Raw genomic sequence first — 23,033 nt, 5'->3', positions numbered from 1 at the left:
AAATAATTTAAATGAAGAGAATAACTTTTTTTAAATTTACCTAAGTGGTAATTACTTCTGGGAAATATCGTTTTCTAAAGATATTTAGAAGTGAATATTCATTTCCTTACCAGGTAGGTTTTAACTGAATAAAAATAGTGGGAATGTTAGACATAATGTATAGAAGTCCAGTTTCAGTTTTAGATGAATGTAGCCATTATTCTGTCTCTTCGCTCTAGTGTCTTTATCTCTCATCTGTTTAAGTTTTTTAGTATATTCAGAGTTGTACAGAGTTGTACAACAATCACCAATATGTAATTTCAGAACATTTTTTCGCCTCAAAATGAAATCCTGTACCAGTGAGCAGTCTTTTCGCTTCCTACCCGCTCCTTCCTCTCTAGCTCCTGACAGTCCATAATGTAGTTTCTGTCTCTGGATTTTCCTATTCCAGATTTTCCTATAAATGGAATCCTACAACATATGGCCTACTGCATCTGGCTTCTTTAACTTAGTATAGTGTTTCCAAGGCTCATCCATGTTATAGCATGTTATCAGCACTTCATTGCCTTAGGTGGTCGAATCCTGTTTCATTTAATGGATATATACCACATTTGGTTTATCCATTCATCAGGTGATGGACCTTTGAGTTTCTCTTCTTTGGCTCTTTTGGGTAATGCTGTTGTGAGCATTTCGTGTATGTGTTTTTTTTGTGTGTGTGTACTCTCACATGGTTTTAATAGTTTAATATCAACTTCTGATGTAGACGTTAGTGTATTTTTGTCTGTACAGCTTCTGAACTCCCTTCATATGGATGGGGCATGCCCCACTGTCACTATGGTGGGAGGCTCAGGGGTCTGTCGTGACGTAATGATTTATCTGTTTATTGTTTGTCTCTTTCCCTGAAATGTTACCTTATTCCCAATATCTAGAAGGGGTCAGTGACCAAATAGTCTTAGATTTGTTTCTGGCTTCTAGGAATCTCTTAGAGCTGGGCTTTCCACCAGGAGGTTATCCCAGGGCCCTTCCATTAAAGGTGTTGACATTTTGAAATCTCCATTAAATATATACATGTTACTTAATCTTTAAAACAGACTAGTTGGGTACCTATGATGTATATACAAAGTGCATGCGTGATAGTTGATGGCAGTCAGATAAGCCTGGTAGGGACTTAGTTTTGATTAAGAGGTCTGGGGTAGAGCCCAAGATTCACTTCCTGATGAGCAACATCATTCCAGTGTTGCTGTGCCGTGGGTTTTGGAATTGGAGGGTGTTAAGTACAGCATTTTCAAGTTTTCTCAGCCTCTAGCAATGTATGATCTTCACTTTTGCTGTTTGCCTTTGGCTTGTTAATGTTCAGAAGATTAATTTCACTCATGAGTAACTGAACTAAGTTTTCAGTATCTGTGTGAACTAAAGGTTTCTTTAAAAAAAATTTTTTTTTCAATGTTCCTTTATTTTTGAGAGACAGGGAGAGACAGAGCGTGAGTAGGGAAGGAGCAGAGAGAGAGGGAAACCCAGAATCCGAAGTAAGCTCTAGGCTTTGAGCTGTTAGCACAGATCCTGAGGTGGGGCTGGAACCCATGAACCTTGAGATCATGACCTCAGTCAAAGTTGGACGCTCAACTGACTGAGCCACCCAGATGCCCCAAGGTTTCTTCTTTCTTTGTGTGTACTCTACCACGTCTTCACGTTATTCACATGGTACTCCTCTGTTACGGAACCAGCCTGGATCGCTGGTGGAAAAACCAAGTGGCACTCAGAGATCTTGGTGGATTGGAGTTTTATTTCACACTGGCGGGCTCAGAGGAGATCCCTTTCCAAGGGGGATCCTGGAGCCTGGAGCACAAGCATGGGGGACAGTTTATCGTCTGTTACTTCCGCATTCCGCATTAGTAGGAATTTGGTGCCTGCGACAAGCGGGGCAGGAAAAAGAAGCCGGAAGAGGAGTTTCTAAGCTAGGGACCAGAGTTTATGTTAGTTCCATCAGCCATCTTATGGTGCATAACTTTATTTTCCCAACAATACTACCATCTCTTCATAGTATGTCTTGAGACATGAAAGAAACATGCCTGTTACTGTTTTAGAGATTCTCTTTGAGGAATACACTGTTTAACAGTCACTTTAAGGTGGGTGGTGGGATGGATGAGAGATGTCGAGTCCAGAATTATACTTGCTATTTGCTATATGCTCTGTGCTTTTACACATTCCACTTAAAAAGGCAGAGTTGTTCGTAAAATCGTAATAAACTCACAAGGCACAGAATTCTCTAAATGACATCATAGGAGAAGTTCATATGTCCCATAGGGAAGTGGATAAAATAATAAAACTGCCCATGTGGAAATTAAGGTTAGTCAAAAAAAGGCACCCTGGGCCACTTGTGTGCATCCTGACAGAAGTGTGTGAAATGTGTAGATGATGTGCACCACAGTTGTCAGAGGCCATGTGAAGTTATCCTGGTAACAAGACTGATAGTTGTTTAGCCCACATGTAGAAAGTGCATAAATTCTGTTTAAGTGAATTGTCCCAGTTCTGCTAGACATAAAATTTCTGAATGTCAGTCTTCATTAATACGTTAGGCGGAGAAAACAAATCAAACCTTAAAATAAGAGCCTTATATCTAACTTTTACAGAGCACTGACTAGGCACAAGAAAAGAGATTGAACTTTGGGGAAAATACAAAGACCTGCAACTCCTGTGTTTGACCTACCTTACTCACCCAGGGAAGTCACAGACACCTGAAAGTATAAAATGGCCCCTCAAGAACAAATCATATAGGCAGTAAATGTTACAGGGATTGCCTGGGTGCTCACAGCAAGCCACATAAGTATTTCTACAAACCACCCACACGATTAGGAAGGAAACAATAAACCTAATTTCTCAATCCTGTGCATGAAAAGCTAGGCCCTTGAAGACTGAGAGCAGGAATGCAGAATCGGAAGGAAATAACTCACTCTTGGCCCTTAGTGAGTCACTAATGTCACTTCTTGTGGGTGGAATTATAGGAAGGATTTGGCCAGCAAGGGTGGAAAAGAAGGGAAGGGGAACTAGACATTGCATGTGAGAGTGGCCTTTAAATTCTCAGTAAAATTGAGGCATAATTCCACCTCCTTGCTATTCCAGTAGTTTACAAAAAATGCTTTTTTTTCATTTACTCTGAGAAACTGGGAGGTAGGAGATTGCGGCAGATTTTTTTTAAGGTTGTTTTGTAATATGAAAAAGATCAAACATCCATGAACAATAAACGTCCTTAGACTGCCATCCCTGCTGCCAGAATTTTTTTTAAATGTAGGAGGCAAGAAACCCCGAGGTAGCATTCTTTTCTAGTGATTAACACAGACAATCTGCTTATTCTATATTTTCTCCCAGCCACATCCTCAGTTGTTGGTTTATAGCTTCTCAGGTACTTTTATACATTCTACTCAATTTAAAAAGAAAAGCAGGAGATATTTTTTTACAGGGCCAGAATAAATTAAAATTCATTAGGTACTTGTTTCTTTTTGTCCCAAGGCGAAATGACTTGGAACAAATCCCAAAGCAAAATGACCTGAGTCAAACAGGTTTTCCAGGTGTAGGCAGCTGACTTAATGTTAGCATCTTCTCCCCGACCCGTGCCCCTCATCCAGACTTCACCCCTTCTCCCCAGGTATCCTGGCTGGGGGCAGTAACTAGTGACCTCCCAGAAGAGGTGTCTCTTCTTTACAAGAGATGGGGATCCCTGTATGAGGAACCTTGTTTTTGTTTAAGATCTTGGAAATGTGGAGCTGTAAAGTTATGTTTGCTTCATTAGTTTATTGAAGAGAAATCGGGTCAGGAGACCCATATTATAATTTTTCAAAAGTGATTATTGAACATTTAGAGCATTTTATTGGAAATCCATCTGTTAATGAGATGATTCGTGGGGGAGGCCGCAGCTCTGTGGTGTGCCTATTAAAAAGAATCGGCAGATTGTCCCTTTGGCCCCAGAGGATTTTCCACAGTGAGTGATGGTAGGACTCTGAAGGGCAGAGATGCCTTTCTTCGGTGCACTAGGAGGACCATTGTGGGGAGGTGGGAAGAGAGACCCAGCACCGCAGGCAGGCCATTTTTAGAAGAGAGTACATCTGGAAATTGAAGATCTGGATGGAAATATGTTCCTTTACAAAGTTCATGTTTCTATGCCTACAGGGGTATTTGTTTCCCATTTTGAAGACCTCTGGGGCCAAACCATAGCCCTGGTTGGATCCACTCTGACTGTTCCATGCCTCAACCTGTGTCCCTGATGTGGCTGTGGAAAACACCGGCCTGTGACTGGTATTGCTTTGAATTTGAGTGTTGGCTTCACACGAGTTGTTCGGACTGCCTGCCAACCACTCTAGATTTCCCTAGGCCACGTTTTCACTTTTCTGTGCTCTCACTGTTCCCTCTGTTTGGAGGTGCTTCACCACCAGCCTCCCCACCCCCCGGGCCATCACAGGTCTTAAGTGTCCTCTTTTTGGTGAAGCCATGCCTGGCGCCTCTGTCTGAACATCACTTTTCTGATCTTTCTTCACAGTTTTGCTTTACTTACTTTTCGCCTTTTTGATATTTATTCCTGCCTAATTTATATAATTTATTTAATCATGTTTGTCTTTCTTCCCCTGTTGTCTCTCCCAGTGACTTACTTTCTTTCTTTTTTGNACTGTGAGATCATGACCTGAGCCGAAGTCGGACACTCAACCGACTGAGCCACCCAGGTGCCCCCAGAGAGAGAGAATCTTAAGGAGGCTCCAGGCTCAGCAATGCAGGACTCCATCAAAAGTCCAGATCAAGAGTCTGACGCTCCATGGATGGGAGCCACCTAGGCGTCCCTAGTCCATGGCTTTCAAACACTGACTTGCATTATAATCACCTGGAGGCCTTTAAAATACAGTCTTTTGGGCCTTGCCCTAGAGTTTCTGATTCCATTGACCTAGAGGCTGGACCTAAGAATTTCCATTTCTAACAGTTCCCAGGAGATGCTGATTCTGCTTCTCAGGGGCCACACTTTGAGAACCATTGCACTAGGAGTGAGGCCTAGATAAGTCCCATGAGGACAGTGCTTTTTATTGGTACTGTAAACTTGTTTCATTCCTAGAGGAACGCCAAGCATGTAGTTTGTATTCAGAAATTGTTTTGAATGAATGATGAATAAACCTGTCTTAAAAAGTAAGAGCTTATAAGCAGTATCACATACAAACACCCTATGGAAAAAAAATGCTGTCACATAACTATCTTGTAAAGACATGCTGTTAAAAAGAACCTAAATTATGGTTTTGCTCCATAGGGAGAGAATAGAGACTCTATTTCATTTTGTTTTGTGTAGAAAGAACTTTATTGAGATATACTTTGCAATACCAATCAATTTATCTGTTTAAAATGTATAAATGGTTTTTATTATATTTCAGTTTTACAGCCATCATCACAATCATTTTTAGAGCATTTTAATAACCCCAGAAAGATCTCTGTATCCGTTACCAGTCAGCACCCCTGCCCTCTAGTCTCCCAGCCTGAGGCAATCACTAACTTGCTTTTCTGTCTCTCTAGATTTTCCCATGTTGGACAGTTCAAATAAATGGAATTACACCATATGTGGGTGTTTGTGACTGGCTTCTTAACCTAATGTTTTTGAGGTTCATCCGAGTTGTAACGTGTCTGAGTACTTCATTCCTTTTTGTTGCCAGATAATCTATTGAATGGATGTATCATATAAATTTTAAAATATTTTATCTAATTATCAACTGATGGACAATTGGGTTTCCACTTTTTGGCTTTTATGAATAAAGCTGGTATGAACTTAGGTATGTATGTGTTGTGTGGACATGTTTTCCTTTGAGTATTTATCTGGGAGTTTATTTGGTCATGTGGTAACTATATTTAACATTTGCAGAACTGCTGTTTTCCAAAGTGTCTGTAGTATTTTACGTTTTCACCACAAATGTATGAAGATTCTAATTTCTCTGTATTCTCACTAGCTCTTGTTACTGTCTTTTTGATTGTAGCCATCCTGGTGGATTATAGAGGTATCTCCTTGTGGTTTTGATTCGATGTGCGTTTTTCTGGTGGCTAATGATGTTTAACATCTTTTAATCTGCTTTTTTTTTTGGTTATTTGTATTTTTTGTTTGGAGAAATGTCTATTCGCATATTTTGAGGCCTGTGTAAATTTATACCATTTTTGTTGAAGAAGAATATTTGGGGGAATGATTGCATTCCTTTTTTTTTTTTTTTTTTTTTTTTTTTTGTGGAATAACCACAAGTAAGCAATGCAGTCCACTTTTTCCCATCCTGCATTTCATGCTACAAGCAGACTCCTGAACAAAGTTTGGAAGGAAGGAATGTCCACACTTTGTTCAGGAGTCTGCTTAGATGCTACCTTCTTAGAGGCCTTTCTTGATCATCCTGTCTAAAAAGGTACTCATCCCTGATGTCTCTTTTCAGCTTACTGTGTTTTATTTTCTATAGTGCACTTGTCATGCTCTGATATGACATAAAGTTTTATTGCTTTGCCTCCCCCAGTGTGATGTAAGCCCAGTGAGGGTAGGGACCCTATTTAGTTCACATGGTATAGTGGTAGGGCCTAAGTGAGTAAAGGACTGGGTTATGGAGTCCACCACTCCTTTGTTACTGGAACTTGGGCAAGTTGTGTAGCTTTTCTTGGGTTTAACATCTTCATTTGTAAAATCACAGTAGGAAGAGTTTTTGTGTTCCTGGGTGGCTCTGAGGGCCGAATTAATCCAACTATTAGTCAAATTACCTGAATTAATTAAATTGTTAATTAAATTAATTGGTAAAGCACTAAACACCATGCTAGGTACTATAAAGAAAAGAAAACTTTTAATCTTTTTCCTTGCTTTTGGCATGTAATGTAGAATAGTGACGGCAAGAAATATGTATTTACTTTTTAAAGGACTGAGGTAAATCAGAATTCTTTTTTTTTTTTTTCTTTTTTCCAGGGGATGCAGAGAGCTACTAATGTCACCTATCAAGCTCACCATGTCAGCAGGAACAAGAGAGGTCAGGTCGTGGGGACCAGAGGTGGTTTTCGTGGTTGTACAGTTTGGCTGACAGGTAAGGTCACGAGAGAGAAACCAGTTAATTTCAAAAGCAGTGTTTATAGACAGTCTTGAACGAGGATTAAGGGTATCGGTTTAAGTTTTGAGCCGTTCATGTGTCTGGAGCATCACTATATGTACCTGGCAACGTTGCTTAGTTCTAATCTATTTCCTTTTGTGAGTTCCTTTTGATCTTTACAGAATTGCTATTGAAATAAAGGGGGAAACCAGAATGCATCTTAAAACTACTTTCTAGTTAATAACTCAGTTATATTCTATAAACTTTTGCGTGCACCAAGACCTGGATTCTGCCTTCAAGAAGCTAATAACGTCACTGTATGAAGAGAAACAGTGATAAAGAGTTTCACAAAAATGAGTTTTTGCTTTGGCCTCTGATTGGTTCTTGTATTGGTTCTTCAAGAGTCTCCCTTTAGGCTCAGCCAGAGCGGCTGGTGAGAGGGTCAGGTGATCTAGATTTTGGAGGTGGCTTTAAGAATGATGGATTCTTGGGGCACCTAGTGGCTCAGTTGGTTGAGCATCTGACTGAGGCTTGGGTCATGATCTTGTGGCTCGTGAGTTGAAGTTCCCCATCGGGCTTGCTGCTGTCGCACTGAGCCTGCTTTGGATCCTCTTCCTTTTTCTCTGTCACTCCCCTACTTGGGCTCTCTCAAAAGTGAATAAACATGTAAGACTGATACATTCTTTCACTTGTAGGAATCGTATTTAAAATTTTGATGCATCTTGCCAAATTAACCACCCAAATTTTGTACCTATTTACTCCCCTACCAACAGCATGGGAGAGGTTCCATTTCCCCTTATCTTTTCATCAACATGGATATCACCAATCCTTACAATTTTTTGCTGATGAGTGAAAAGCAGCATTCCTGTTTTCTGTGTGTTTTTAATTACATGCTTCAGTTGTAGACAAGTCTATTTGTTTCTACAGGAAAGAAGACCCCATCCTCACATTCTTCTCATCTCCTCATTCTTAAGTCTAGGTTGTTGTTAAATTGTTATTTTGCTGTTGTCCGTGTTCATAATGTTTGCATTCTGTGCTCAAATCTGTGCTAAATTTTCATGATTGTGTTTGAGCTCTGTAAGTCAATTCTATACCCACCAGTTCACCAACAAGTTCTTTTATTATGGTGTGTCCATTCATGGGCTCTTTCTTTGGGTCTAGTTTTAAGTGTTTGTATTTCAGTGTTGTTTTTGTAAAATAGTCTTCCATTGGATTTTGAATTCCCTGAGTTTTCTTATTTTAATGTTTATTTTTGAGAGTTTGAGAGACAAAGGAGAGAGCATATGCATATGTGTGAGTGGGGGAGGGGCAGAGAGCGAGCAGGATAGAGAGAATCCGAAGCAGGCTCAGAGCTGTCAGCATAGAGCTGGATATTGGGCTCAAACTCTGGAACCGTGAGACCATGACCTGAGCTGATGTCAGACTCTTAACTGACTGAGCCACCCAGAAGGTCCTGAATTCCCTGAGTTTTTTATGTTTGAGAATGTCTGCCAGTCTTTTACAGTGATTCGGCTAGGTAAAATATATATTTGGTTCATACTTCCTTTGTCTTGGAATTCTTAAGGAGCATTATTCCTTTGTCATCTGATATTAAGGGATGTGAAGAAGTGTGAGACCAATTTGATGTTTTTTCTTTTTAGGAGCTTTCCTTTTTTCATCTGGGAGCCTGAAAAATTGTTCTTTTGCTATATTTTCTTTGAGAAGTTTTCCTTTCCTCATTTAGGTCTTTCATCCATCTGCAGTTGATTTTTGTGTGTGAGGGAGGGGTCTATTTTCTTTTTCTTTTCTTTTCTTTTTTTTTTTTGCATGTGGATAATCAGTTGTCTCAACAGCATACATTGAAGCATCTGGTTTGTTTGTTTTTTTTTTCTTCAGTGCCAGCTGTGTTATGTCAGGTTTCCGCTTATGGGTGAATTTGTTTCTGGACTCTGATCAGTTCTTCTGGTTTCTTCCTCTGTGATTGCCACCCTGTCTTACATACTATATATTTATAAGTCTTGAAATCCAGTGGAGTAAGTCCTCTTACCTTATTCTTCATTAGGACTGTCTTGACTTTTTTTGGGGGGTGGGGGTGGGGGCTCTTTGCATTATTGTATAAATTTTGTGATAGGTTTAACTCCAAAATCTGGTAGGGATTTAGTTTGGGATTCCATTGTATCTAAAGGTCAATTTTGGGGAAAACTGATCTTTAGAATACTAGGTAATCCTTTTCTTGCATGGTATATTCCATTTATCTTACCGCTAATGATGTTTGTAAATACTGTTTATCAGATTTTTTGGTGCCTGCTTTATAGTCTAGTATATAATCAGTTTTTATAATTATATGTTTGAAATGAATATCAGGGTGCCTGTGTGGCTCAGTTGTTTAAGTGTCCAGCTTTGGCTCAGGTCCTGATATTGCAGTCTATGAGTTCGAGCCCCGTGTTGGGCTCTGTGCTGACAGCTCAGAGCGTGGAGCCTGCTTCGGATTCTGTGTCTCCCTTTCTTTCTGCCCCTCCTCTGCTCTTGCCCTATTTCTCTCTCTGTCTCAAAAATAAATAAATGTTGAAAAAAATTTGAAAAGAATATTCCTCCGATGTGTGCCATGTTTTATATATGCTCATTAGATCAAGCTTGTTAATTATGTTGTCAAATCTATAGCCTTTGTTGATTTGTTTTTTGGACAATATTGTTGGAAATGGAAGTAAAGATTTCTTTTTCTGTTTTTTTCTTTTTGAGAATGAGTGCACAGAGGGAGAGGGGCAGATAGACAAGGGGACAGGGGATTTGGAATGGGCTCTGTGCTGACAGCAGCGAGCCCAAGGTGGGGCTCGAACTCAAGAACCCCAAGATCATGACCTGAGCCAAAGTCGGCTGCTAAAGCGACTGAGCCACCCAGACTCCCTGGAAGTAAAGATTTTCTTTTTCTCACAATTCAGTAGCTTAATCAGGATCTGTCAGGGTATGGAGTGGGTTGTCATTTTCCTGGAACATAGTTTGCTTTTTCTCAGATTGTACTCCAGATAAGCATTCTTGTTTTATATTTCTATGTTGGTCGGCGTACTAGTTTTGCCGGGCTGCTGTGACAAATCACTTCAAAACAACAGGGAGGCTTCCAACAGCAGAAATTTATTCTCTTGACGTTCTGGAGGCTGGGAGTGTGAGATGAATTTTTCAGTAGGGTTGATTCCTTCTGGAGGCCCTGAGGGAGAATGTGCTGCTGTCCTCTCTCCTGGCTGCTGGAGGTTGCTGACAGCCTGTGGCCTTCCTTGGTTTATAGATGCAGTACTCTGTCCCCTGCTTTCATCTTCACACGGCCTTGTCACAGTGACACCAGTTGCTGGATTTAGTGCCTACCCTGGTACTGTATGACCTCATTTTAATTTAATTACATCCACAAAAGACCCTATTTCCAACTAAGGGCACATTCTGAGGTTCCAGATCTATATAAATTGGGGGTGGGGGATTATTTGATCCAGCACATTTGGTTTCTTTTCTTCAGGTACACACATATTCCTTATCTGAGTTTTGGATTATCTGTCTTGTAATTCTCTACTAATTTTCTCTAACTGCTTTAGTTTTTGTCTTTTTGTCTGTGTTCACTGTAATCTCAGTGAAACTTCCTGTGTCAGTAATTAAATTTTCAGCAGTCTGTATTCTTACTTTGTTTCAAACTAAATATGTATATATAAAGTAAATATATACATGTATGTATAAATAGGCACTTTTATTATGATTTAGGTTGTTCTGTATAAAAAGTCTAAGGTTTCAGGTTTCAGGGTATTTTTTTTTTTTTTTTTGAGAATTACTGCCCAACTGGTGGTTAAAAACAATAAAAAATAGAAAACTGTTTTTCCTCTTCCTCCCCCTGCCTCCATATCTTTATTGCAGTTACTGTTGCTGTGTAGGAAATTACCCAAAACCTAGTGGTGTAAAGCAACCATTTTAATTCGCTTCCCATTTTGTGGGTAAGGAATTTCGGAGGGTTCAGTGGGGCGGTTTGCCTGGTGTCTGGCTTGGTGGCAGTTTTCTGAAGGCTCACCTGGCTGGCATCAGTGATCACTAACTCACTTGATGCCACTTGTCAGCTGGGAGCTTAGCTGGCTGAAACACTTGCTTGTGATCTTTAGTGTACGGTGGCCTCAGGGTATTTAATAACAGGCTTCTATCAAATGGAGTGTCCAGAGAAGAGCTGCATAGCATTTTCTGACCCAGCCTCAGAAGTCACACATTGTCATTTTCACTACATCCTTTTGGCGACAGGTGAGTCCTAAGGCCAGCCCAGATTCAAGAGTAGGGAATTAGACTCTGCCTATTGACGTGACAGTGGCGATGTCACATTGAGAGCTTACAAGGTGGAAAATTCTGTTGTGGGCATCTTTGGAAAATACCATCTGCCATGTTCATTAGTATAAGTTTTTAATATAGAAAGCAACTAATGCTATTAATCCTCTTTTTTAAGTTTATTTATTTTTAAAGTTTATTTGAGAGAGAGAGAGACCATGTGCATGGGCGCACAAGTGGGGAAAGGGTAGAGAAAGGAGGAGAGAGAATCCCAGGGAGGCTCCAGGCTCTGAGCTGTCAGCACAGAGCCCAACTCATGAACTGCGAGATCATGACCTGAGCTGAAGTCAGACACTGAACTGACGGAACCACCCAGGTGCCTCAACACCATTGGTCCTCTTAACATATCAGCTGTACTTTTCATGACTTCTTTCAAGGAAGTCCATACATGGCTATCTCTTGCCTCGTAACCACCTTAGTTGTGAATTCTATAATTACATACTCAGCAGGATGGTGTTTCTGTATGAATGTATGGTTTCCTTTTCCTTCTTGTTTAATGAATAAACATCATTGGTACAGGAAGGGGAGTTGAATTGAGGATATTATTTACAGTTCATTTAAACTGGACTCTCAGATACCTTTAACATGGTTGTCTATGGGAGGTTTTGACTCTGGGATATAGAGATAACTTTGTGATGTTTATCTTTACTTACATTTGTCCTTTTTCTTCCCTCGCCAGGAATAATTGGGGCATATAACAGTTTTTAAGGTGGCATGCAGCTTTGGAGTAGTGGTAACAAGAGGACAAAGTGAATATCTGCCCTCTGAAAACTAAACAATTTCTAGGATACCTTTGGGCATAGATAGGAATTATTAAAAACAAATGCTGGAGTATGCAGCGCTGCCGTTTTGGGTCAACATGGCGAGCAGGCCTGCTGTTGCGGCATCAAGCCAGTGGCTGGAGGGTATTTGAAAATGGTGTTACAGTGCTGCAGGGTTCAATAAACTGAGGTTAATGCGAGATGTTTCCATATATGAGCATGATGATGTGAAGGAGGCCATACGTCTTCCTGAGAACTTGTAGAATGACAGTTTGTTTTGCATTAAGCGAACAGTGGACCTGACCACGAGGCAGAAGGTCTTTCCTTAAGAGCAGTGGACAAAATATGAGCAGGGTAAATTTCACTTTGCACCGTATCTGAAAGAAATTATTTGGGAAAGAAAGGAGAATGGGCAAAAAAATAATCAACAGAGTTGAAATCTGTAGTTGCAGCTGCCCTGAAACATTTTTTAGAAGTCGGGTAAACCAGGGGTGCCTGGGTGACTCAGTCGGTTTAATGCCTGTCTTCGGCTCAGGTCATGATCTCGCAGCTTGTGAGTTCGAGCCCCACGTCATGTTCTGTGGTGACAGCTCAGAGCCAGCACCCTGCTTCGGATTCTGTGTCTCCCTCTCTGTCTGCCCCACCCCCTGCTTGTGCTGTCTCTATCTCTTAAGAATAAATAAAACATTAAAAAAAGTTAAAGTTGGGTAAACCTGAAATAATACAATTTAGAACTATTTGAGCTGCAAATGTACTACTTTACATCAGTGTCTATTTAAAAAACACAAATGTTTAAACTATAGATGTTTTTCTAGCTTATAAGATCTAAATCTTACAGAGAAACATGCGATAAGTGTTACTGAGGGATTGCTATGCGTAACAAGTGTTATGAAGCCCATGATTTAAATTCTTTATTACTGAGTAGTTCTCCTGACGTTGGCATATGAAATGTGCTTGGATGATTTAATTCTAGGCTTATCTGGAGCAGGAAAGACCACAGTGAGCATGGCTTTGGAGGAGTACTTGGTTTGCCACGGTATCCCATGCTACACTTTGGATGGTGACAATATCCGCCAGGGTCTCAATAAGAATCTTGGCTTTAGTCCTGAAGACAGAGAAGAGAATGTTCGACGCATTGCAGAAGTTGCCAAGCTGTTTGCAGATGCTGGCTTAGTGTGCATCACAAGTTTTATATCCCCTTACACTCAGGTATGTGGCTTTTGTACCTTTGCTGTTCTGACGTCATTGAGTGAGATGGTGTCAGGCAAAACAAATAATTGAAATACTCACATATGCTTCGAGGCTAAATTCAAATTAAAATAGTTAACCTACAACACTTCTGTGCTGGCACTTTTCTGAGTAAATTCCATTTTAGTAAAACCTGCTATGATCGCCCCTGCCTCCCAAAAGTATAACCAAACTTGTTGACCTCAAGCTAGTGGCCACATTATTTCAAGCTTGACTTTTCAATTCAGTAAATATATAATAAATACTCAATGTGTGTCAGACACCAGGGAAAGTCTCAAGTTTCTTAAAATGTGCCTGACCATGGCTTCTTTGCTCACAGAAAGAAGCACTCTCCTTTTTCATCACATTCCTCCTCTTATTTTAGCATCAATTCACTTTTTTGTAGTTCTCTTAAAAAATCATGATGTTGTTTCTCACATTAGATTTTTGTTCCCCTGCCTGCAAGGCACTCTTCTTCTTCTGCTGATCCCTCTCTTCTCTGCATCAGTTGACTCCTGTTCATGCTTTCAGACTCAGGTTAGGTTCCTCCTCCTCCTGAGTGCCTTCTCTTGCTCCCTCGGCCTTTGTGGGGTACCTGTCTTCGGTGCCCTTTTATTGTGCCCTAACACATTATTTTATTATAAATACCAGTTCATTGGTTGGTGGTGCTAATAGTGGCAGCAATTGTAGCAGTAGTAGTAGTAGCAGCAGCAGCAAAAATAAAAATAAAGCAGCTAACATTTATTAAATGCCAGCTATATACCATGAATGAACTCACCCAGTGAAAAAGACAGAGATGAGGAAACAGGTGTAAATTATGCAGGGTCACTGTACATGGTAGAGCAAGAATTTGTACCTAGACATTATCATTGGAATCCATGCTCTTACCCATCATTCTTTGTTGCCTCTAAACCTTCCTGGCTCCTTAAAGGCTGAAACTACACCTTACTTATTTTTATAATCTTGATGCCAAGCCCAGCTTCTGGAATACAGTAGAGATTTAGTGTTTGTTAAATGACAGCATAGTACAGATGTGAAAGAGCAGGTGAATTGCTGTGTACTTAAAGGCAGGAGCTTTGGAGACAGAAACCATAGGTTGGAATCTCAGCTCTGCCAGTTACTATTATGACCTTGGCCTGTTGAGTTGACCTTCCTAAGCTCAGGTAATGCCTACCTCCTAGTGTTGTTCTGAGCAGTAAGTATGTCATACGTTCAAAGCTTTCAGCAGTTTCTGGTGTGTAGTAAGTATTGAGTAAATATAATAAATAATAGCATAATTCTAGTGTTGTATCATGAATTTGGATGGTTACGTGTACTTTTTTTAAAAAGCCAAAACAAAACGTGAACCGTAAGAGTTCTAGGTAAGTGTCAGATGGAGTGTTCATTGTAAAGATTCACTTAATTGAACCATGGCAGGAGTCTTAAAGGGTCCAGTGAGAACTAGGTACTTTCTTTTTCCTGAAACATTGGGATCAGCATCAATACATTCGTTTAAAGTATACCGGATTATGAAGTGTGTAAGAGAATGATAGTTGAGTTCTTGAATCATTGATATACAGTTTTTGTCATAATAACTGATATTCTTGCACTTTCTGGAAATCTTTGCAACTCTTGGAAGAGGAGAAAGTAACATTTAATTTGGAGAGCTGTCAGCTGGATTTCTAAAAGCATATACTGATCTGATTTTTGGCCTCCTTGTTTCCATAGTATGGAGCAAAGTTTGTTGCTCTTACCTCTAAAAGCACTAAGAGTGAAGTTTGGACTGTTCTTAGGCCATGTCAAAATCTGTGATATTTTGCATCAAACCTAAAATACAGGATATGTGTATTATTCTGTCACCACTGAACTTGGGCATCTTCATCCTAAAAATAAACCTGGTAGTTCCTAGCTAGTCTGGTGGGAACATAGATGTGAACAATTACAATATGTTGAAGCAGGTGATTAAGTAAATGTATATCAAAGGTGCTGTGGAAGAATCACAGAGGAGATGCTGCTTGAAATGAGTGATGGAGGGTGAATCAGAGCATACTATTGAGAACAGAGGGATAAAGCGATTTTAACAGAAGACATAATACAGTGTGTGCAGGAGCACGGAAATGTGAGGGAGTTTGGTCTTTTGGGGGACTGTAGGTACTTTGTTATGACTGCTGTGCAGGGTGAATGTGAGGGGAGATGAAGCTAGAGCTATTCGCGGAGATCCTATGATGAACCTTGACTGCTCAGGTCTTGGTTCCATAGGGCAAAACTTGACAGTTTGAGATTGTACTAGGGGACACTATCTCTGGGTTTGCATCTGAGTAAGGTCACCTTTGAAGCTTGGAATGAGAGTGGTCTGGAGATAGGAGACAAGTGAGGAGGCTTTCGGAGTGAATTCAAGCAGCGACAATGGGAATGGAAAAGTTGGGGCGTATTTGAAGGCTCTTGAACCTGTAGCATCGGTAGAACTTGGTGCCTGGTTGATTGCTGAATTTGGGGTGAACGTGAATGATGGTTCTTTCTGAATAGAATATGGTATGATTGAGTTAGGAAATATAGGAGGGGCAGGGAGGAGATGACTATTTCATTTTAGATGGGTTAGGTTTGAAATCCTAGTAGCGTATCCAAGTAGGTTTTTGGAAAATTGCTTCTGGAGTTCAGGAAAGCTGTGTAGAATTGAGATAGATTTAGGAATCACTAACTTTGTTAATTAAAACCTAGTCGAAGTTCAGTACACATAGAGTATGTAGAAGAGTTGTATAGAATGAGAAGAGGGCAGTGGACAGAAACTTGGAAATACCTTCATATAAAAGGACAGTTGGAATCAGTTAAGGTCACACCTTAATCACTCTGCCACATGCTATGGTTATAAAGCTAATGAAAAGATAATCAGAATAAGATCTATGACAGGTATATAGCAGGTATTCTGAGAAGCTGGAGGAAGCAAGGGCCCTCTGTCAGCCTGGGGATGCAGGGTGGGCTTCCTGGAGGACTTCACCACAGAACCGTGCTATGAGGAAAGCATTGCTTTAGGCACAAGAGAGAGGTGGAGGGTTTTTGGCAGGGGGGATGGCTAAGGCATAAGGCCCAAACAGCCTGGTAGACTGGGCAGGTATTTAATTATTAATAGAAGAATATCAAGTGTAAGACTGAGAAAGGTGGGACCAGGTATAGAAGGCCTGATGCCTCCACTAAGAAGCTTGGCTTTTACCCTGATGGTGGTGGGGAATCTCTGAAAAGTTAGTGACACGGTAGGATTTTCATCCTCTGTCATTCAGTGTTAGGGTATGGCTTTGAGCAGATCAAAGCTAGAGGCCAGCAGATGATTAAAAGCCTGTTGTTGCCGTTGACCAGGAATGAGGTTGAACCCGGGAGTAGGGAAGAAGTGCAAATTGGGTTGGTGTAATAGTTAGAGGCAAAATCTGAAGGACTTTGTGGCAGAAAGCAGAGGGGCGTGGGGCATGGAACCAGAACATCTCTAGGGATTCTGGGTGAATAGTGCTGTCATCTCTGATTTGGGCAGTATAGGTGGGGATGCCAGCTTGGGAGGAAAGAGAATGAATTCCATTATGGACATGTTAAGTTCGAGGTACCTGTAAGATCTCCAGGTGGGTATATTTAGGAGGATGTTGTAAATGTGTGTTTAATTCCAGAAGAGAGGGCAGGGCTCAGGGTTAAGCGTTGGTGTGTATGTTGTAGTTGACCCCTGAAGACTGGTGCTCAAGGACTGACTTAATGTGAGCAGTGGGCTCCCGATGGACTGTGGGCAACACCAGTGTTGAAGGGATGGGGAAGTAGGAGGAGCCCATGGGAGCCTGCCTAGAAATGATCAGGAAGTAGTATCATTGGAATACATAGAGTTAGTAGTGTGAAAAGCAGCAGAAAGTCCTGTAATTCAAAGGCTGAAGAGTACTTATGATTAAGGGATTTTTGTGTGATGTGTTAGTTCACTTTTTTTTTTTAATGTTGATTTATATATTTTGAAAGAGACTGCAAGAGTTCTGGAGAGTGGGGGAGGAGCAGAGAGAGAATCCTAAGCAGGCTCCTTGCTGTCATCAAAGCCGGATGTGGGGGCTTGAACCCATGAACTGTGAGCTCATGACCCGAGTTGAAATCAAGAGTCAAACACTCAACCTACCAAGCCACCCAGTTCACTTTTTTTTAAACTATTTATTTGAGAGAGAGAGAGAGAGCGCACGCGCATGCGCACACACGAGTGAGCCCAAGCAGGGAAGGGGCAGAGAGAGGGGGACAGAGGGAGGATCTGAAGCAGGCTCCCTGGTAAAAGCAGTGAGCTGGACGTGGGGCTTAAACTCACAGCCCCACCTGAGATCTTGACCTGAGCAAAAGTTGGACACTCAACCGACTGAGCTACCCAGGTGCCCCTGGGTTTTTAATGGATAAATGACTTGTTGCCAGGGGAAAACGCTGGCAGAGAGGGAAGAGCAAGGGATTTCAGATGGATGGGGGAAATGCATTGAGGAAGGTCTATTAGAGAGATGGCTCTGGAATCCGAAGGGAGGAAGGAGTAGCAGGAGTGAGGGAGACAGAGGTTGCTGGGCATGTGGATACATTTATACGGCGGAGAGGAGATTGAGAACATTCGTGCCTCTGGATTTTCTTTTAGAAACACGGAAGAGGAGAGTAGTTGACAGTGGACGTAAGGGCCATAAGAGAGGTGAGTGTGAAATGAGCCGTGTGGGGATAGAGTGGTGGGAGTTGCAGGGCTGGCTTTGGAGATGTTGACACTCCTTGTGTCCAGAGTATGAACGTGGAGCTTGTGCTTGAGTACAGGAAGGTGAGCGGATCTCAGGGGAGGATGCAGTTTTAGCTTAGACAGAAGGAAGATGTTGACTTAGAAAGGAAACCATTCCAGAGGACAGGACGGAGCAATGAAGGTGATTACCAGAGTGTTGGGGGTTCGGGGGAGGACAGAAAAGTGAAGGTTTGGGAATGCTGGAGATGAGAAGTGGCTGCAGGACCTTGTATTTGGTGAGTGGATAAACCACCTTCAGGGTTCTGAATGGACTTCTTGGGAAGTGAAGTTGCTCTCAAGCCAGCTCAGGCTAAGATTGAACATGTTTTGAGAGGCTTGATGGCACCTGAATTCAGGCTGGGCTTTGACTCTGGTTCCCCATTTTTTCTCCAAAATTTTTTCTCCAAAAAAAATTTTGGAGAAAATTTTTACAGGACATCCGTTGTTTTTCTTCCTGGAACTCCCCAATACCTTGGCTTTTTAGAATATCCAATTTTAGAATTATTATGAAGCAGTAATTTCTTGGGTTAAATTTTTTCCAGTTTATGTTTTAAAGTATAAATTAAGTTTTGTCTAATATTTAGTTTTTCACTGATTCAGCTGATAAAGCACCTTTACTCATCCCTGATCCTTTATAGTACCTTTGATTCATATGAGCACTATTTATTATGCTTCTGTACATCTTTTTTCTAAGGATCGCAACAATGCAAGGCAGATTCATGAGGGTGCAAGTTTACCGTTTTTTGAAGTATTTGTTGATGCCCCTCTGCATGTGTGTGAACAGAGGGACGTCAAAGGACTCTACAAAAAAGCACGGGCTGGAGAAATTAAAGGTAAGTTTCTCTTTGCTTGCATTTTCTTTTAAAAAGACTTTATTTTTAAATAATCTCTATACCCAGTGTGGGGCTCACGTGCAACCCTGAGATCAAAAGCTTCATGTTCTGCTGACTGAGCCAGCAAGATTTCCCTTTGCATATTTTATCCTCTTATATCTGAGACTGATCGTCTTTATGAAGAGATTGGGAGTATTCAAACAGTTGGAGCTCCTTGAGAAGAAAAAGTGGGTCTTACGCCATGCACTCTTGTGTCTTGGAAGCCTGCCAGCAGTGCCTGGCATTGTGTGTCAGACTCAGTGGGCATTGTTGGTCAGGTTGGAATCCTACTCACAAGACAGGGTTTTAGAAGGTTGGGACTTTGGGGACCCTTGGAAGCCTACTTGGTATAATGAGGTGCATTAGACTGCATGGCAGAGCCGCTGCCACTTCTGCTTTTTGTTCTGGTGAAAATGAAGGAAATTCCATAGATCATGGGAAGATGCCTGAATTATAAACATTTTGAAAGCAAAGACACTGCCTTGTTCTTATTTATATCATGGTGTGGAATGATTCCTTATTCATTCTGTGTACGTTTGTTACATTAGGTTGAGTTAACGTATCGCTGATTCCATCAAAATAGAGATACCTTGATTTTTAAAAATTTTTATGGTTTGCTTCTAGAGTTACAACTACGATGAGCATTGGACATAGACATTTAAAATCTGTCTGCTGTGACCTTTGATACCAATCATATTTATCTTCTAGGTATTATTTAATATTCTTTTCTATTATTGTTAACCAAGGACATGCCAGGGATCAGTTACTCAGCACTGTGGAGGGATTAGTGATTCACGCAGGTAACGTTGATGCCTTCCCAAAAGAGAGTATTAGTAGGCTGGGACTGTCACAGGAGCTCCTAGGAGCTCTGTGAGTTCAAGATTTTGTCATCATCTTCTGGCTCTGCATAGGAAAATGTGGAACAGGAAGGACTATGCTGTTATTCTGGGCTCTTCCATGTTTGCACCTGGTGACACTTTACCAGTTGGGGTAAGTTCCACCTGCCGTGGTGAAACCTGGATCCTTAGACAAGGCTTCCATTCAGTTGTGCCACCATGGAGACTCAGTTTCATCCATGAAGCATGTGCTTTCTCGACTCAAAGAGAACAGGTTGCTAGACCTGAATAGTTTATGACATTAGGAGGGAAACCAGTTCAGCTCTTTATCATCTGTGTCCACCTCTCTCTGTCGATGGTCAATTTTCACTTCAGTTTCTCATACTACGGATTTGGCAGAGAGAAGCAAAATGATGTGTCCAGGATCCTGAAGTCTAAGTCTTATTTTGATTTTAGTTAGCTTTGTTGTTTTTGCAAGGATGGATTGGTGAGGGAGGTAGATTTGTCTCTCTGACTGGAGTAAGCTACTTGTGAACAGGGATAATGTCTTGAATATATATATTTGTATCATTAGAGTTTAGCACAATGTGAGACCCAAAGCCTAATACCTGATACACACGTAGTAAATGCTGACTGGGTAGATTAGAAGATGAAATGGAAATTGGATGTTCATCATACATTGATTAATGCTTTCTGTTTGCAAGCTATATGTTTGGTGCTGAGATGTAAAGATGAAAAGACCACATGCAAAATACCTTGAGTCATTTACGATTTGCATTCTATATTTGGGAGTGTGTCTTAGCTTAGTTTTTTTTGTGTTACTGACTTTCTTGAGTGTTTTTTTGTCTATTTCTCTGAGTAGACATTAATAAAATGTTCCTTATATTAAAATATATGTGTTAGAGTTCCTGATTGTAGAGTTGTATGTATGTATTTATTTAGAGAGCACGCGTGAGTGGGGAAGCGAGGCAGAGGGGGGGAGAGAGAATCTCAGGCTCCATGCTCAGTTTGAGCCTGACGTGGGGCTTGATCCCACGACTCTGAGATCATGACCTGAGCTGAAATCAGGCACCCCTAGTCAACTGACTGAGCCACTCAGGTGCCCCTAGAGCTGTTAGTTTTTAAAAACTGTTTACTCATTATTGGAATGGTGCTTGAAAAGTTCCCTATAAATGCTGTGTCAGAGCCGTGATGGTAAATGTTCGAGGAGAGAAGAGCTTATATACATTCAGCACACCTCAGGCTTTTATAGGCTTTTTTGGTGACATTTAATAACTGTATAAATATCTCTATGTCAACCATTCTAATCCTAGATTATTTTCATGATTACTGCTCAAGTAGTTATTATCAACTTAAATATAAATGTTGTGCTTAAGCATATACTTACTGTAATCACTTAAGGAATAAATTAGCTAGAAAGAGAATTCCTGGAATTTTAAAATGATAAGCCAAATCTTCTAACACAGTGGTTTTCAGCCTTTGCTGTGCAGTAGCATTACCTGAGTAAACTTTTAAAAATCCTTTGCCAAGGCCAAATCAGAATCTAATGCAGGTGGGACCTGGCGGTAGCATTGTTCAGCTGCTTTGAGAGTTAGAGCTTAGGAGCTAGTGTTTTAACCAGAGTTATTTTTCCCTTGCTACTTATTGTGACTCATCACTAAATACTGTTAGGAATATTGGTAATACACTTCTTGGATTCAGGACTTCATGTGATACTTTGAAACATGAAATAGAAAGAAACAAATGGGCTGTAAACTTGTATACATTTTGGACTCTTGGAGACTATACCTCTTAAGAGTAATTATCTTATTTTATTTATTTTTTTTTTAAGGAGATAGAAGTTTATTGAATATGCCACAAGGTGGTGGGCAGGACAACAGAGAAGAGGCTGTCTGTCAATAGTCATGATTTTAGAGTAATGTTTACTATTTTAAACGCAAGGTTGACTTAAACACGTCAAGGCAGACAAGCCCCAAATGACCTCTGTATGGGGTCATGTCAGGGGTACAAGAGAGGAACAACATATCTTCAGCTCAGCTGGCCCATTCTTGGAAGTCATCCTGTATTCTTTCTCTTTTTGGGAATTACATGGTAATGCATATTTAAAGGGAAAATCTAAATAGTGGTTGATATATAAACTGATTATGTTTGATTGTAGAATGCATTTTGTGATGTGACAAGATTCCTTTCCATATTTATGTTTTGCATAAGCTAATAGTGGTTAATTTGTCTTGAACACTTAATCTTGGTAGCAGAGGAAGCCTATAGAGCTTCAGTTTGGCTGTAGATAATCTTGTGAATATAATGGACAGATTAACTTGGTGTCAGTGTTTGCACTGAGAGGAAAAAACCTCCTCTAGTTTGATTTATTCCCAGGGTTTAGGTACCGTATTCTGTCTTCCTGTGGAGACACTGAGATGCCTTGGATCACTTGGATTCATTCCTACTTATTCATAGGCAGTTTGGACATTTACTTAAAAGAAAAAAGGTGACAGAAGAAGTTGTAGTCAATTCTCATTATTCGAGGATTCTGTATTTGCAAGTTTCCCTACCCGCTAAAATTTTTAACCCCCCCACATCAGTACTCCTGGTACTTAGGCAGTCACTTGTGGACACACCCAGAGTGGCAAACATTTTAGCTTCCCCACCCCCCAGTACGTGTTCCCAGCTGCGGTGGAACAAAACGACACCCAGCCTTCATGTTTTAGCTTTCATACTGCAAAGAGGTGTCCAAAAGTCTTATGATGACTGAGGCTTGCGGGAAGCTGACCCCATATTTCCCCTGTGAGCCAGTGGTTTCAGCGGTCACTCATTTAGTGTTCGTGGCAACCTTACTGAACTGTGAGTGAGAATCACTTGTATGTGTTTAAAGGAAAAATAAAAGTTTAACCAGAAATCTTCTCCCAAGGAAACGTTTGAATACTATAAACCTGTAACTCAGAAGGGGCAGCGTAAATACGAACTTGACCATAGCAGAGACTTGCACTGAAGACAGAAGCCTGTTTTAATTTCTATGCCCTTCAATGATTGGGTACCTTTTGTAGGTTTCACTGGAATTGATTCTGAGTATGAAAAGCCAGAGGCTCCTGAATTGGTCCTGAAAACAGACTCCTGTGATGTGAACGACTGTGTCCAGCAGGTTGTGGAACTTCTACAGGAACGGGTAAGAGAAGGTCAAGGAGAGAATCATCAGAATAAGTATATTCTTCTTGTCATCTTCCCCCACCAAAAATACC

General features: G+C 40.8%; 1 protein-coding gene and 1 pseudogene across 1 annotated transcript in view; both read left to right on the top strand.

The window, feature by feature from the left end:
- The window catches only part of PAPSS1 (3'-phosphoadenosine 5'-phosphosulfate synthase 1), a 100,405-nt gene that overhangs the window by 5,221 nt on the left and 72,151 nt on the right, over positions 1-23,033 (top strand). Inside the window, exons 2-5 of the mRNA XM_077778467.1 lie at positions 6,929-7,043; positions 13,104-13,339; positions 18,784-18,922; positions 22,842-22,960. Of these exons, the coding sequence (XP_077634593.1) occupies positions 6,929-7,043; positions 13,104-13,339; positions 18,784-18,922; positions 22,842-22,960 (609 nt within the window). The remainder of the gene's footprint in view (positions 1-6,928; positions 7,044-13,103; positions 13,340-18,783; positions 18,923-22,841; positions 22,961-23,033) is intronic.
- Positions 12,229-12,567, top strand: LOC144243426 (cytochrome b-c1 complex subunit 7 pseudogene; annotated as a pseudogene).

The sequence above is a fragment of the Crocuta crocuta genome, unplaced genomic scaffold (assembly GCF_008692635.1).
Source record: "Crocuta crocuta isolate KB4526 unplaced genomic scaffold, BGI_CrCroc_1.0 scaffold587, whole genome shotgun sequence".
In the NCBI taxonomy this organism is placed as follows: Eukaryota; Metazoa; Chordata; class Mammalia; order Carnivora; family Hyaenidae; genus Crocuta; species Crocuta crocuta.
The sequence above is the reverse complement of the archived record's forward strand: the minus strand, read 5'-3'. Positions and strand labels throughout refer to the sequence as shown.